At 46.5% G+C, this 15,220-nt stretch overlaps 1 protein-coding gene across 2 annotated transcripts in view; it reads right to left on the bottom strand.

The window, feature by feature from the left end:
• Positions 1-395: 395 nt before the first annotated feature.
• The window catches only part of LOC119955769 (nuclear receptor subfamily 5 group A member 2-like), a 120,776-nt gene continuing 105,951 nt past the window's right edge, over positions 396-15,220 (bottom strand). For both annotated transcript variants that reach the window (XM_038782300.1, XM_038782301.1), the window contains exon 7: positions 396-1,906. In XM_038782300.1, the coding sequence (XP_038638228.1) occupies positions 1,659-1,906 (248 nt within the window). In that variant the 3' untranslated portion in view covers positions 396-1,658. The remainder of the gene's footprint in view (positions 1,907-15,220) is intronic.

The raw sequence follows: 15,220 nt of genomic DNA on the forward strand, positions 1-15,220 counted from the left end.
GTGGAAATTATTATAAGTGTAGGTGACATTTTAATGCCTAAGGTTTATGACCCCTCTTTCCAGACGATGCTTTTATGATTCCTTTGAGGGATAAAACAAAAATCTAACATTTTAGGTACATCTGGCACAAACATTACTATCGTGACCGAATATAAATATTTAGCTACAAACCTTCAATAATTATAACGACTAAAAAGATTGAGGACGTCCCCAAACTGCAATCAGACACTGTGAAAATAGAACCACCGCTTTTGTAATACTGCCATGTTAAACAAAAGTGATTGGAAAAAGAAGAAATTGTCTTTATGATACTGTTACACAGAATAAGATATTTCGTATCATTAAGGATTCAGATTTTTGTTCACAAGTGATAGGTTTGTTAAAAACACCAGTTGTACGAATACAGTTTATTCACAGGGAGTGAGCAGTGTCTACAATCTTAGCAGAATTTTTCGATCAACTACAGAATCTGTGCGCCACAGCCTGTCTGCAGTTTTTATTTTATTTGTGAAAATTATCATTCCAATGGGCAGCAGCAAATATTGTTAACTCCCACAGGACAGTTATGTATATATGTTAACGTCGTGGCACTGTGAAGGGAACAAAGCCTCCTTTATTGATTGGGTTGGATAACTTGAAATTATTAGTTGGCACTTAAGGAGTTACAAATAGGAACATCACTGGTGTACAAATTTGATCAGTTTATTTCACTAGCAGGAAAAGAGGAAAAAACATGCAAGAAACACAATACATGAATACTGTTAACACAGTATAGCGATTACGAAAAGAATATGTTAAATATGACAGAATTAGCAGATATTTACTAATTAAATATTAATTTCCATAAAACATATGTTTTTTTACTGTAATTTTCTCATTTTCCACAATTTACTATATCTCTCAGAAAAAAAACACACTTGGGACATAAAAATAACAAACACAATACTCTTAACTGCTTGCAACTCTCTGTAAAAATACAAGTGCATTCAGCTTTCAAATATTAAAGTACAAGTGTGCACAGGTTTCTTGTAGAAGTGTATAAAGCAAACTCAGATTATCTATCAGTAGGACACAGCTCTTGTTAGCCTGGTCCACACAGCTGTCAGGAGCTAAGGCTCTGAAAATATCACTGCTGATTTTAATTTTGCATATTATTTTACATTCATTTCTATTATAATTTGAAGATACTGTTTTATAATGTGCATTGTTGTTTCAAGAGAAACAAGTGGAAATTGTAATCCCCAACACTCGGTAACAACCAATGGATGTGCTTCATGTAGCACCCTAGTTAAAAAGTTACCGAGTGTTGCACAGTTTTAAAAAAATTGTAAATACCATTCTTTTGCTAGTTTGCAGTTTCATTGGTGCAGTAAACTCTTAAAGTAAGCATGTCGGGGCTGCATCTTAAGGAACAGCCTATTTTAAGTTAAAGTCAAATTTTGGGGAAAATAGGTCGACATTTGAAAAACTGTACATACTGTTTTGCATGTTTTCCATGGTTATTTAGGTTCTGTATATTTAAAAATCATTTGTTACTACTAATTACAGTAATTGTTCCATTAATAATATAAAGGAATATACTATATATATGTATGGAATCCACAACCTGCCTTTGGGAAACGGTGGCTGTTGTATAGTTCACAGGTCCACAGTAGACCTTAAGCTCGCTTGGCATGAAGCATCTCAATCAGTAGGTTGTTACATGGCACCTCCCCACTCAGATGTTTGTAGTACAGGTATTCCTCTGCCTGCATACTTATTGCACGGATTTCAGGTAACCTCAACAACAGCTGTCCAAATTTGTCCCCATGCTGTGGGTAGTTGCACATGGTGTAGTCCAGAAGGGCGGCATGGACTTGTTCTTGAACACTTTCAATCAGGTGTCGATTTTCTAAAACCTTGACATCTGTTAGGGAAAGAAATTATTTAACACAACATTAGCAACAGGGCTATTCAATCTCAGAAATATCACAGATTTTATTTACGCCACCGAAGGAGGCCATTTGGCCCATCATATCTGCACCGGCTCCCCGAATGAGCATTGCAGTTCTCAGGTCATTCCCCTGCTTTTCCCATGTACCCCTGAACATTGCTTCTATTTAATATAATCACCTGTGCCCTCTTGAATGCCTCAATTGAGCCTGCCTCCACCACACTTCCAGGCAGTGCATGCTCACATCACATTTGCTACTTTTGCAAATCACTTTAAATCTGCGCCGTCTCGTTCTTGATCCTTTAACGAGTGGGAATGGTTTCTCCACATATATTCTGTCCAACCCCCTCATGAGTCTGACCACATACTGGTTAAATTTAAAATGTAACTTATCCTAACATGCTTATGTTTCTCAATTGACATGATGACCCAAATCCATTGTACTTTTACAAAGTCCAAATTCTCTATTTCAGTGAAATTATTATTTAGTATAGTTCACCATATTGGAAGAGTACCCGGGCCTTTGAAGTTCAATGTAATGAAATCTGCTGTAATTATTGCACACTAAGTTCAGTTTCACAATATTCTTTGTGCTGGGCTTCACCTGGCAGGAAAACAGTGGCATCTTCCGCACTCAGGCCCAAATTAAGAGAAGAGCAGAGACTTGGGGGTTCACACAAACTAATCGTTACAAGAGAACATACTTTTAAATTATTGGGTCAAAGAAAGAACAAAGAAAAGTACAGCACAGGAACAGGCCCTTCGGCCCTCCAAGCCTGTGCCGACCATGCTGCCCATCTAAACTAAAATCTTCTACATTTCCTGAGTCCATATCCCTCTATTCCCATCCTATTCATGTATTTGTCAAGATGCCCCTTAAATGTCACCACCTCCTCCGGCAGCAAGTTCCAGGCACCCACTACCCTCTGTGTAAAAAACTTGCCTTGTACATCTCCTCTAAGCCTTGCCCCTCGCACCTTAAACCTATGCCCCTTAGTAATTGGCCCCTCTACCCTGGGAAAAAGCCTCTGACTATCCACTCTGTCTATGCCCCTCATAATTTTGTAGACCTCTATCTGGTCGCCCCTCAACCTCCGTCATTCCAGTGAGAACAAACCTAGTTTATTCAACCGCTCCTCATAGCTAATGCCCTCCATACAGGCAACATCCTGGGAAATCTCTTCTGCACCCTGTCTAAAGCCTCCACATCCTTCTGGTAGTGTGGCGACCAGAATTGAACACTATACTCCAAGTATGGCCTAACTAAGGTTCTATACAGCTGCAACATGACTTGCCAGTTCTTATACTCAATGCCCCGGTCAATGAAGGCAAGCATGCCGTATGCCTTCTTGACTACTTTCTCCACCTGTGTTGCCCATTTCAGTGACCTGTGGACCTGTACACCTAGATCTCTCTGACTTTCAATACACTTGAGGGTTTTACCATTCACTGTATATTCCCTACCTGCATTAGACCTTCCAAAATGCATAACCTCACATTTGTCCGGATTAAACTCCATCTGCCATCTCTCCGCCCAAGACTCCAAACGATCTAAATCCTGCTGTATCCTCTGACAGTCCTCATCGCTATCCGCAATTCCACCTACCTTTGCGTCGTCTGCAAACTTACTAATCAGACCAGTTACATCTTCCTCCAAATCATTTATATATACTATGAACAGCAAAGGTCCCAGCACTGATCCCTGCGGAACACCACTAGTCACAGCCCTCCAATTAGAAAAGCACTCTTCCATTGCTACTCTCTGCCTTCTATGACCTAGCCAGTTCTGTATCCACCTTGCCAGCTCACCCCTGATCCCCTGTGACTTCACCTTTTGTACCAGTCTACCATGCGGGACCTTGTCAAAGGCCTTACTGAAGTCCATATAGCCAACATCCACTGCCCTACCTGCATCAATCATCTTTGTGACCTCTTCAAAAAACTCTATCAAGTTAGTGAGACACGACCTCTCCTTCACAAAACCATGCTGCCTCTCACTAATACGTCCATTTGCTTCCAAATGGGAGTAGATCTTGTCTCGAAGAATTTTCTCCAGTAATTTCCCTACCACTGACGTAAGGCTCACCGGCCTGTAGTTCCCTGGATTATTCTTGCTACCTTTCTTAAAGAAAGGAACAACATTTAAACAATTTCCTCTCTAGCCTCCTTCAGTATTCTGGGGTAGATACCATCCGGCCCTGGGGACTTATCTACCTTAATATTTTTCAAGACGCCCAACACCTCGTCTTTTTGGATCTCAATGTGACCCAGGCTATCTACACACCCTTCTCCAGACTCAACATCCACCAGTTCCTTCTCTTTGGTGAATACTGATGCAAAGTATTCATTTAGTACCTTGCCCATTTCCTCTGGCTCCACACATAGATTCCCTTGCCTATCCTTCAGTGGGCCAACCCTTTCCCTGACTACCCTCTTACTTTTTATCTCCGTGTAAAAAGCCTTGAGATTTTCCTTAACCCTATTTGCCAATGACTTTTCGTGACCTCTTCTAGACCTCCTGACTTCTTGCTTAAGTTCCTTCCTACTTTCCTTATATTCCACACAGGCTTTGTCTGTTCCCAGCCTTCTAGTCCTGATAAATGCCTCTTTTTTCTTTTTGACGAGGCCTACAATATCTCTCATTATCCAAGGTTCCGAAATTTGCAGTATTTATCCTTCTTCCTCACAGGAACATGCTGGTCCTGAATTCCTTTCAACTGACATTTGTAAGCCTCCCACATGTCAGATGTTGATTTACCCTCAAACATCCTCCCCCAATCTAGGTTCTTCAGTTCCCACCTAATATTGTTATAATTAGCCTTCCCCAATTTAGCACATTCACCCTAGGACCACTCTTATCCTTGTCCACCAGCACTTTAAAACTTACTGAATTGTGGTCACTGTTCCCGAAATGCTCCCCTACTGACCTACTGCTCTACCACCTGGCTGGGCTCATTCCCCAATACCAGGTCCAGTGCAGCCCCTTCCCTAATTGGACTATCTACATATTGTTTTAAGAAGCCCTCCTGGATGCTCCTTACAAACTCTGCCCCGTCCAGGCCCCTAGCATTGAGTCCCAGTCAATATTGGGGAAGTTGAAGTCTCCCATTACAACAACCCTGTTGTTTTTACTCGTTTCCAAAATCTGTCCACCTATCTGCTCCTCTGTCTCCCGCTGGCTGTTGGGAGGCCTGTAGTAAACCCCCCAACATTGTGACTGCACCTTTCTTATTCCTGATCTCTACCCATATAGCCTCGCTGCCCTCTGAGGTGTCCTCCCGCAGTACAGCTGTGATATTCTCCCTAACCAGTAGCGCAACTCCGCCACCCCTTTTACATCCCCCTCTATCCCACCTGACACATCTAAATCCTGGAACATTTAGCTACCAATCCTGTCCTTCCCTCAACCAGGTCTCCGTAATGGCAACAACATCATAGTTCCAAGTACTAATCCAAGCTCTAAGTTCATCTGCCTTACCCATAATACTTCTTGCATTAAAACTGCACTTCAGGCCACCAGACCCGCTGTTTTCAGCAACATCTCCCTGTCTGCTCTTCCTCAGAGCCATACTGCCCCTATTCCCTAGTTCTCCCTCAATCCTTTCACCTTTTAACCATTGCTCCGGTACCCACCCCCCCTGCCATACTAGTTTAAACCCTCCCGTGTGACACGTGGGTCCAAGGCTTTATTAATAGGGACATAGCATACCAGAACAATTGACTGATGGTAACATTTTACAAATCACGGCTTAAGCCACAGTTAGAATATTAGGGGCTGGACATTCAGTCCACAGTCGGGTAGCAAAACTCTGGACCAGTTCCAAGTCCTGACCTCGCACAGTATGTTCCAGATATACTGACCCAGAATTTGATGTAAGGACCAATTAATAGCAGAGTCCGGGCTCACCATCCATGAAGCACAGTGAGCAGGTTCCTGGGACTGAAGAGCCAATTGGTAGTTCTTCAGTGTTGACATATTGGGGCGGTTTTACACACTGTGCACAGACCACTGTCTGAGGCGAGAAAACCGGTGTACAGCTCTCCAGCTACACAGCTGGGTTTTCTCTCCAGATTTTCTGGAACTCTGTGGTTTTCGCTGTCAGGCTGGTGGAGTGGGGCCTGGTAGAGCTGGCAAGCCAGCTCCACAGAAATCAGCGTGACCTGCGTTAAAATAAACCACCCCCCCCCCCCCCCCCCCTCAACCACCACCACCACTCCCATGGATACAGGGAACAGCCCCACAAGCACCAGGGTAACCACCATCCACAAGAACTGGGGCAAACCCCCCTCCCACAGATAAGGTGAACCACTCCCCATAAGCACCAGAGAAACCCCTCCCCACACACGATCTAGGGCAACACCTCCCATCTACGGATCAGGGGAACCCTCCCCATAAGCACTGGGGCAGCCCCCTCCCCACACAGGTTCTGGGCAACCGCATGGATAAGGGAGCACACCCCCACACAATCCCCTCCACAACATTCCCAAACAAATGGCGAGCCTTCCCATTGGAGCACGTCACCCACAGTCTAGGAGTGCCAGTTGGCCAGGTAGGCACTGCCAGGGTGCCACAGGGCAGTGTCCACAGGCATATCCCTCTACCCCTGGCGGCTACACTTACCCTTGTGACCGGGATGGGCCCCTCGACTGCTTCAGGTTTTTAAATATCTGCTGTAAACCTAACATTCGTAATGGACAGGGAGAGGGGAATGCTCACATTCTGCTTTTAAAATCCATCCTCTGTGACCAGTTTTAGACACCCTACCTAGGATGGTGCAGAAGAGATTGACTGAGATTATACCAGGGATGATGGGCATCACTTAGAGAGGTGACAAACACTGGAGCTACTTCCATTGGTTAAGAGCAGAGCAAATGAAAGTGTTCAAAATGACAGAGGGTTTTGATGAATAGGGAAACAGCAAGAAAGTGGGGTCAGCAGCATCCAGTTTTGGATGCTATCAGCGCTCCTAGGGTACCAAAATAGCATCCACAGAGCACCCCACACACACCCACCCACCCACACACACACACACACACCTGACATGAAGGTGTTAGCGCACCTCTAGGTAGCATCTTCCAGAGTTACAGAGAGCAGGAAGACCTTGTTGTCAGTTAGTGAGCAACACTGATTTGACAATGGTGACTCCAGTCAGTGCCCCTTCTTTTGCTCGCATGACTGAAATTACATTAAGCAGCATGAAGGACCCACAAGCAGCTCTATTTAAAGAGACCATCGCCTACTTATAAGTGAGTGACTGATTTCGTCAGGATTTTGCTACAATTCTACACAATTTTGGTGCTTTCCACAGTTATTTCAAGTCTCAAAAATCTGCATATAGTGGCGCGCTCAAGGAATGTTTTGCTGACTTCAAGGCTCCTGCACAAAACTGGTGTTCCCAGACATGAGTGGATTGGTAAGCATTCCCGTTTGGAATAAAGCATGACTGAAAGCTCACACAGGGCATGAAAAGCTGCCAGAAGAATGAGGAGGAGGGGTACAAAGGCTCTCAGCAAATTGTCCAGCCAATGTTCAGGTGACAATTCTCCAACCCAAACCTCAGCGATGAACAATGCTTAAGACATTTGTGCATCGCTAAAGAGAGGTCCTTATTGAAATCCGCCACCTGCTGCAACTTCAGAGCAATGGAAAGGGTCACATTGTCACCAGCTGAGACGATGTATGTGTTAATGAAGTTTTATCTTTCCAGGCTGGAGACCTTAAAAACATCTCGCTGTTTGCTGTTCACTGTTGCTTAATGGAAGTCACTGAGACCCTCTGTTCAAAGAGAGCTGACTATATTTCTCTCTTCTCAGATCAGAATCAAGGTGGAGATGAGGGCACAAGGGTTCGCGCGGATGCAGGATCGTGCAGGATGCCATTGCATTCATGCACATGGCTTTGGGGAATAACAGATGCCAACTCCGCCATGTACTGGAACCAGAAAGTTCACGGTGCCGCTGGTGTGTGCCCATTGGCAACACATGGGAAGGAATTTTCCCAATGTTTGTTGAATGTGTCAGTCCTGGTGAGAAAACCAGGGAGAATCCCGCTGGTAAAAATCACCGTTTTTTCAGCCTCTTTAACATTTTTTTCCCACCTGATTCACACTGCGCACGTAGTGGATGGCCTCTGATTGGCTCACCCCGAGGTAACTAAATCTCTGAATCAGTGGCAAGCTCCTTTCAAATGCCTCCCCAACACTTGTTCCTGTTCCAGTCTGGGAGTGGGGGAGGGGGGGGGGGGGGAGCTGCCAGGAAGACAGCACCATGTTTCGCAGATGGAACCCTTTACCAAATGTCTGGATGGTGTTGAGCAGAGTCATAACAGGCCAGACACACAGCAACCCCGCCTGGGAGGCTTGGCCACGATCCTGAATGCCAGCTCGCTCCATAAAGGAGGGCTACAGTGCTGAAAGAAGATGAATGACGCAGCCTGGGTAAGTCTGTCTCCTCATGTCTCCCGTTGCACCCCTTCACCAGCCCATCACACCTCCATGGTGACCTCGCTCCCAGCCACCTCGTGGGCTCCCAATCCTTGTTGTGCCACCCCCACATCCCATGCCCCCCCCCCCCAGTAGATAATCTGCTCCTCACATCCCCGCTTCCACTCATCTCCCACACATGCCAGACTTTATCACCATCTGACCTGCGAGTGCTGTAAGACGTAACTAGCATGGGTCCTCCCTGGGAAACTGGCACAGACCTGCATGATGTGCATCGCATGCTCACAGACGATCTGGATATTGAGGGAGTACCCCTTATGTTTCACAAATGGTGCTGTAGGCCACCATGGAGAGTGTAGAGCCAGGTGAGTACAATTGATGACACTCTGCACCTGGGTTGTGCCTGCTCTGTAGGCAAAGCCCATAGCTCTGGTGTCCTGGCTCGTCTGGTCCAGGTTGATGTACATGTGGGCTCTCGTAAATAGCTCCCTTACACACTTGTGTGAGGCTGACTGGGAGATGCCACCCAGGTCATTCATGCAGTCCTGAAACGAGCTTCTGCCATAGAAGTTCAGAGTGGCAGTAACTTTCAGGGCAACCTCCCAATCCATGTGCCAACTCTTGCACCACCCGGCAGAGGTGGACCACTGCCCCCTGGGACAGATGCAGTCTTCTCCGGCACTGAACCGCTGATATCTGGAAATAGGAAGTTCTACAGCGGTACACACTTGGCCGGTAGTGCCTCCTCCGAGGCTCTGCCATCTTTTGCCCTGCTCCCAGAAGATCAACAGCCGCTGCCTCTCCCCCTTCTGCAGGGCGCTGGTCCTAGCCGCGTGCAGCAGCACGTCAATGTCCCTGCTGTTGCTTAACCTTAACCAAAGGAACTTCCAGCTGAACTAGCTCAGCGATTCTCCGGAATCAAAAACTAAAAAGAGAACATCAACGTGAGCAATAAGGAGTCCTGACAATGTCCTAACCCACAGCCCTCTCAGGATCTGCGGCATCTACCCATGCGAGTGTCTTTCCAAAGGCCTCCTTCCCTCCCATGTCACATGCTAGCCTCTTCACCATTGTTGCCGCTCTCGATTCCACTTGAATGAAGCGCCCCGACCTGTGTGAACCTCAACGGGCCGTGGGGGACGGGCCGTGGGGGACACCCCCCAAGGGCGAAGAGTGACGGCAGTTGAATTAATTTAATGGACCTGCATTCTGACCTCACGGGAGAAACGAGATGTTGCCATCCATCATCCCCTGAACAGGGTGACTGATGAGCGACATCTCCGTAACGCCTTGCGTTGGGGCCACATCTGTGTCCTATGTGGTATGGAGACGTGATTATTAGCCTTGGGAGTTCAATGTTTGTGGCTAGGCCCCCAACTATTTTGATTAACATAAGAAAACAATTAAACAATATCAAATGATTTGAGGGACAAATTAAAGGGACAGTTGCTTATAGGGAATCTGCCTTAAACAAAAAGCAAATCACAAATGAGACTTAAAGCATCAAACCAAAAAGGTTAACAATTGGGCGCCAATCAGTGGCACATTCATGTATTGAAATGCTGACTAAATTGGCACAATTGATTTGTCAAGGAAGGGTCAAGTAGCTGATTAGGTAGCTTCCCCTTGTGTCAGGTGAGCATCACCTGGTGCATGTGAAGACTGCAATTTGCAGTCAGCTTCATCCTTAGCGGGCACTCTTGTTCCCCCAACTCTCATGGGCTGTGGATTAAACAAGACTTCCAGCCAGCCACCCAGACTCTAATCCCTGACAGCCTGGTCTCCATAACCAGTGGCCTTCAACTTCCTGACATCTCATGCCCTCTAGCTTTGAAGTGCTGACAGAGTGTGATTCTCCCTTCAGTCATCCTCCCTTGGTGTAAGGGTCTTCAGACCTCATGAGGCTGGAAACCACCCCTTGTCAGAGACCCCCATGGTGCCCATGCAGCCTGGCATCTCACGGGACCCCAAAGTTACCCCCAATGCTGACCCTGTGGATTCACCTGGTCCCAACTAGTTTCCAGCTGCCACTCTGGAAGGGTAATCCCTCCGCAGTGATCGTCACAAGTCACAGGCCCAGCAAAGAGGAGATGGGAACGACGCCTGCAAACCAGCCAGCAGACCCCTTTAAATTTCAGGTTCACATCCATGAAGGACCTGTGAGCAACCCAACCCCCGAGATGCCAAGACTGAAAAACTCCCCACCCCCGGCCCCAACTTGCATTTGTCTGGGTCCCCCACGTTCTCTCCGAAGCCCCCTTTGTTGATGGTGTCCTGGAGGGTGCTGGTGACCTGCGGGCTCACCTCCCATATTCCCTTTGGAGCCGAGGTTGGCAGGTTCTCGTTTTTATACAGCTGTTGTAAATCGCGACAGTGATCAATGAATATTCAATGAGGAGGGCAAGTCCTGGCGAGAGTGCTCGTTAATAAAGTGCTAACGCATTTAAATGAGGTTCCCGACCTCCCATTGTGGGATGCTCATTACGTCACCATCGTTGGGCCTGGAAAATCGGAAGAAGCGATCTTACCGGTGAGTATCGCATTTACCAATTCTTGCCGTGTTTTGCACCCGCGTCGCCATTCTCGCTGATGGCTAACACGGGCTGAAAACCGGCCCCATAATGCCGGTCAATACCTGATATACTGGTAGCATCATTCTCTGGTAGTCTGCTGTGCCGGCTGCATTTGAGCCACCACGGCAAAGCGAAGGAGAGGGGCCAGCGGGTTGATTGGACTTTCGGCTGACAACATGACTCATCAGTCCAAACCCCACTCATATGTGCCGCATTCATACAATGGGAGCAACACTTCCACAACAGAAGTGATAAGAAATGTTTCTGCTGCTTAGACCCAGAGCAGGTCTCTCGAATTGTGGTGTATGATGTGTACTGTATAGCCTCACCATAATGAAGGGATAACCCTTGGCATCGATCAGGCAAGAATCTGAGGAACAGGAGCACGAGGAAGAGGAGGAGGCAGAAGTGGAAAAGAGATGTAAACCTACACATTCCCTGCCACCGAGCTCTACATGAGGAACCCACTGTAACACAATACATGTAAATGCAACCAGAAATTCCTGTTCACCTACAGTCCATACCTGCTCCCTGTCACTGACCATCACATTGTTCTGTTGGCCGCAATGTAAAAATAAACACTAGAAAATCAACAATCCTAACCAAATTTAGAAATGAAACTATACAAATATTATCTAATTTCACATGTGTATTCCCCTGGCGCCTGTCTTTCTCGCACCTCGTTTCCCTACCTCAGTGCTGCAGCATAGCTGGTGGAAGGTTGCTGACATTGAATGGAGGAGATTGCAGGTGGTCTTGCATGATGACCTCAAGCAGCTCTGGGCCAATAAAGCCCGGTTATGGACTGTGCCACCTTACCATGGGTGGCAGCAATCTGTGCTGGCTGGCTGATAGGAAACAGCAAGGTTAATGGCAGCTGGACAGGGGTGGGGAACAAATGCTACAATCCTGAGAGACTACAGCAGACTCCTCCTGCTCCATGGAGCCACTGCCGACTACCAAGGCAGCACCTCATTTGGAGGACAGATTGCTTAGTGCTGTGACCCCCTTCAAAACATTTTGAACACTGGTATCCGGAGCTGCTATCCAGAGCCACGATGGTAGCAGTCTGAGCTGGTGCAATTTCACTCCATGGCAGCACTCGTACCCGCTGATATGTAATGGAAATTGCATCATTCATTGATCCACAAGCATGGTAATGGATCTGGTCACCATTTACGTGATGGAAAGGGTGGATTTCAACCTCTTCACAAAGCCTTTGATGTTCTCCAGGTTTCTCGACAATGACTGCAAGCTCTCTGGCAGGCTTCCCAGCATTTTGTTGTGCATATCCATTAACTTTCTTATGTAGCCTCATCAAAGTGCTCATTTGAGTCCTCTGCAGTATTACTCGTCAGCGAGCTTGTCTGCAATGGTTAGCACTACTGTATCACAACACCAGAGGCCCATGTTCAGTTGCGGCCTTGGGTGCCTGTCTATGTGGAGTTTGCACTTTCTCCCCGTGTCTACTACGGGTTTCCTACGGGTGCTCCGGTTTCTGCCCACAGTCCAAAGATGTGCAGGTTAGGTGATTGGTCTTGATTAATTTGCAGGGTTGCAGGGATAGGGCGGGGGAGGCCTGGGTAGAGTGCTCTATCAGAGCACTGATGAGACTAAATGGGGCGAATGGCCTCCTTCTGCATTGAAAGGATTCTGTGGATTTTATTCTATGGATGTGAGGCTTGCAACAGACGTGTGTGTTGATAAGTGATAGAGATTGTTGATAGAGGTTCTTGGTAAGTGAGTAATGGGCGATGTGGTGCATTCAACCTAGTCAGGCTATTGGCGCAGTTAGTGGAAGATGACATTTGAAGATGCATTCACTGATCTTGACCACTCATGTGAGGTCTTTTGAACTTATGACAGCGCGGCATTGGTCTGCACAGCTATCTGCTCGAACAACCTATCACCGGTGTCTGGAAGACCTCCTGGCTCTCTGAGGATACAAATGCCTCTCAATCGACTTCACCAAGATCTCCAGTAAAATGTCAACCCAGAAGGAAAAAATAAACAATTTGGTCCAGTATTTCCCTGTTTTACTGGTGTTCCGTTTTAAAGTATACAAGACCAGTTCAGACCAGTTTCCTTATTTTCCCCTTACACTCCTTTTTCCGCAACAAATCTGTGTGCCTCTTCTCTTCCATGGTCTTTTTAAAAATAAAATTAGTGCGCCCAATTCATTTTTTCCAATTAAGGGGCAATTTAGCGTGGCCAATCCACCTACCCTGCACATCTTTTGGGTTGTGGGGGCAAAACCCACGCCGACACGGGGAGAATGTGCAAACTCCACACGGACAGTGACCCAGAGCCGGGATCGAACCTGTGACTCGCCACTGTGAGGCAGTCATGCTAACCACTGCGCCACCGTGCTGCCTTCTCTTCCATGTTCAACCATTCTTCTGCCTTTCCCAGGTCAGATTTAGTTCCTACAAGATCCCCAGCACCTACTCCAACCACAATGTACCTTCCCCATTAAGAGGTGCCAATGATTTTGGGCCCATTGCTTGGGCAGGCATTCAGTGCTGGCTACTCACAGAAATCATGTCATTGAACAGGCGGCCCCAAGATGGCAGGCGACCTGCATTTCAAATGCAACAGGCGGGCGTTAGTCACATATGGCAATTCCCTGTGCCAGTTTTCAGTGGCTCAGTATCCATCTTTTGTTTTATGCCAAAAAGCCTCAGGAGCTTGGGAACCCCAAAATCAGATAACCCGGGTGAGCTGGCTTTATTCTGTTAAAACAGTAACTTTAAATAATAATGATGAGATTTTTGAATTTGTTCGTCCCCAGGACAGCTCAAAACATTAATTCACAGGAGCCTCTAAATTGCATGAACCCCAAGCAAGCAGTTGCAATGGTTCCCCCTCCCATACAAAGCTCATCCTCACAACATGCTTCAGATGATTTCTCTCCCTTTAGCTGTTCACATTATTTGGAGGCGTCTTTGTTCACAAGACGCTGCTGCTAAATTGCAATTGCTTAAGAGAATGTGTGCCATAAAAGCCTTTTCCAGCAAAGGATTGTCACGATTGAAAGGCAGGAAATAGAACGATAGGTCAATCTGTTAAGGTTCTGTTAAACGTGTCTTTGGAACAAAGCTAACATGTACCTTCTTCATAACTATTGCTTTTTGTAAAATTCTAATTTTAATTAAAACTCTTTACCTGCTCAGGAGAAAAATCAATATGGACAACAAATGTCAGTCTATTGTAAATATTTTGCTTTGTGTATCCTGTGGTAAGAGTGAATGTGAAAACTGTGCACTGTTGAAGGTAATTATGTCTTACAGGCAGCATAAAAACCTGGCTCCGCAGCTGATTCTACACAAAATACAAAACACCTCAACACAATGTTTTCAGAAATCTGGTGAAAATGACCCTGAATGAGGAAAAAGGCCCTACTTTAATGTTTTTGTGATTAAAAAAAATGCTTTAAAGATGAATGTTTTTTTAAAAAAATGTGCCGCCTTTAATTTCAGAGTGGGTTTGGAAGAAAGCCACACATGTGTCATTTGAAAGTTTATTTTCCTACTTGTATTTCAATAATAGCTTTTTGTGAGGTGATGCTTCATAACGATATTGAAATTAACATCTGGATTGAAGCAGGAATGAGAACTAAGTAATTACATGGCCTGAATTTTCATATGTGCCGGAGAGTGTGGGTCTGCGAGAGAGAGTGTGGATTTGGGAGAGAGAGTGTGGGTTTGGGAGAGTGTGGGTTTGGGAGAGAGAGTGTGGGTTTGGGAGAGAGAGTGTGGGTTTGGGAGAGAGAGTGTGGGTTTGGGAGAGAGAGTGTGGGTTTGGGAGAGCGAGTGTGGGTTTGGGAGAGAGAGTGTGGGTTTGGGAGAGAGAGTGTGGGTTTGGGAGAAAGAGAGTGTGGGTTTGGGAGAGAGAGAGTGTGGGTTTGGGAGAGAGAGTGTGGGTTTGGGAGAGAGAGTGTGGGTTTGGGAGAGAGAGTGTGGGTTTGGGAGAGAGAGTGTGGGTTTGGGAGAGAGAGTGTGGGTGTGGGAGAGAGAGTGTGGGTGTGGGAGAGAGAGTGTGGGTGTGGGAGAGAGAGTGTGGGTGTGGGAGAGAGAGTGTGGGTGTGGGAGAGAGAGTGTGGGTGTGGGAGAGAGAGTGTGGGTGTGGGAGAGAGAGTGTGGGTGTGGGAGAGAGAGTGTGGGTGTGGGAGAGAGAGTGTGGGTGTGGGAGAGAGAGTGTGGGTCTGGGAGAGAGAGTGTGGGTCTGGGAGAGAGAGTGTGGGTCTGGGAGAGAGAGTGTGGGTCTGGGAG

Source organism: Scyliorhinus canicula, chromosome 21, assembly GCF_902713615.1.
Source record: "Scyliorhinus canicula chromosome 21, sScyCan1.1, whole genome shotgun sequence".
Classification (NCBI taxonomy): domain Eukaryota; kingdom Metazoa; phylum Chordata; class Chondrichthyes; order Carcharhiniformes; family Scyliorhinidae; genus Scyliorhinus; species Scyliorhinus canicula.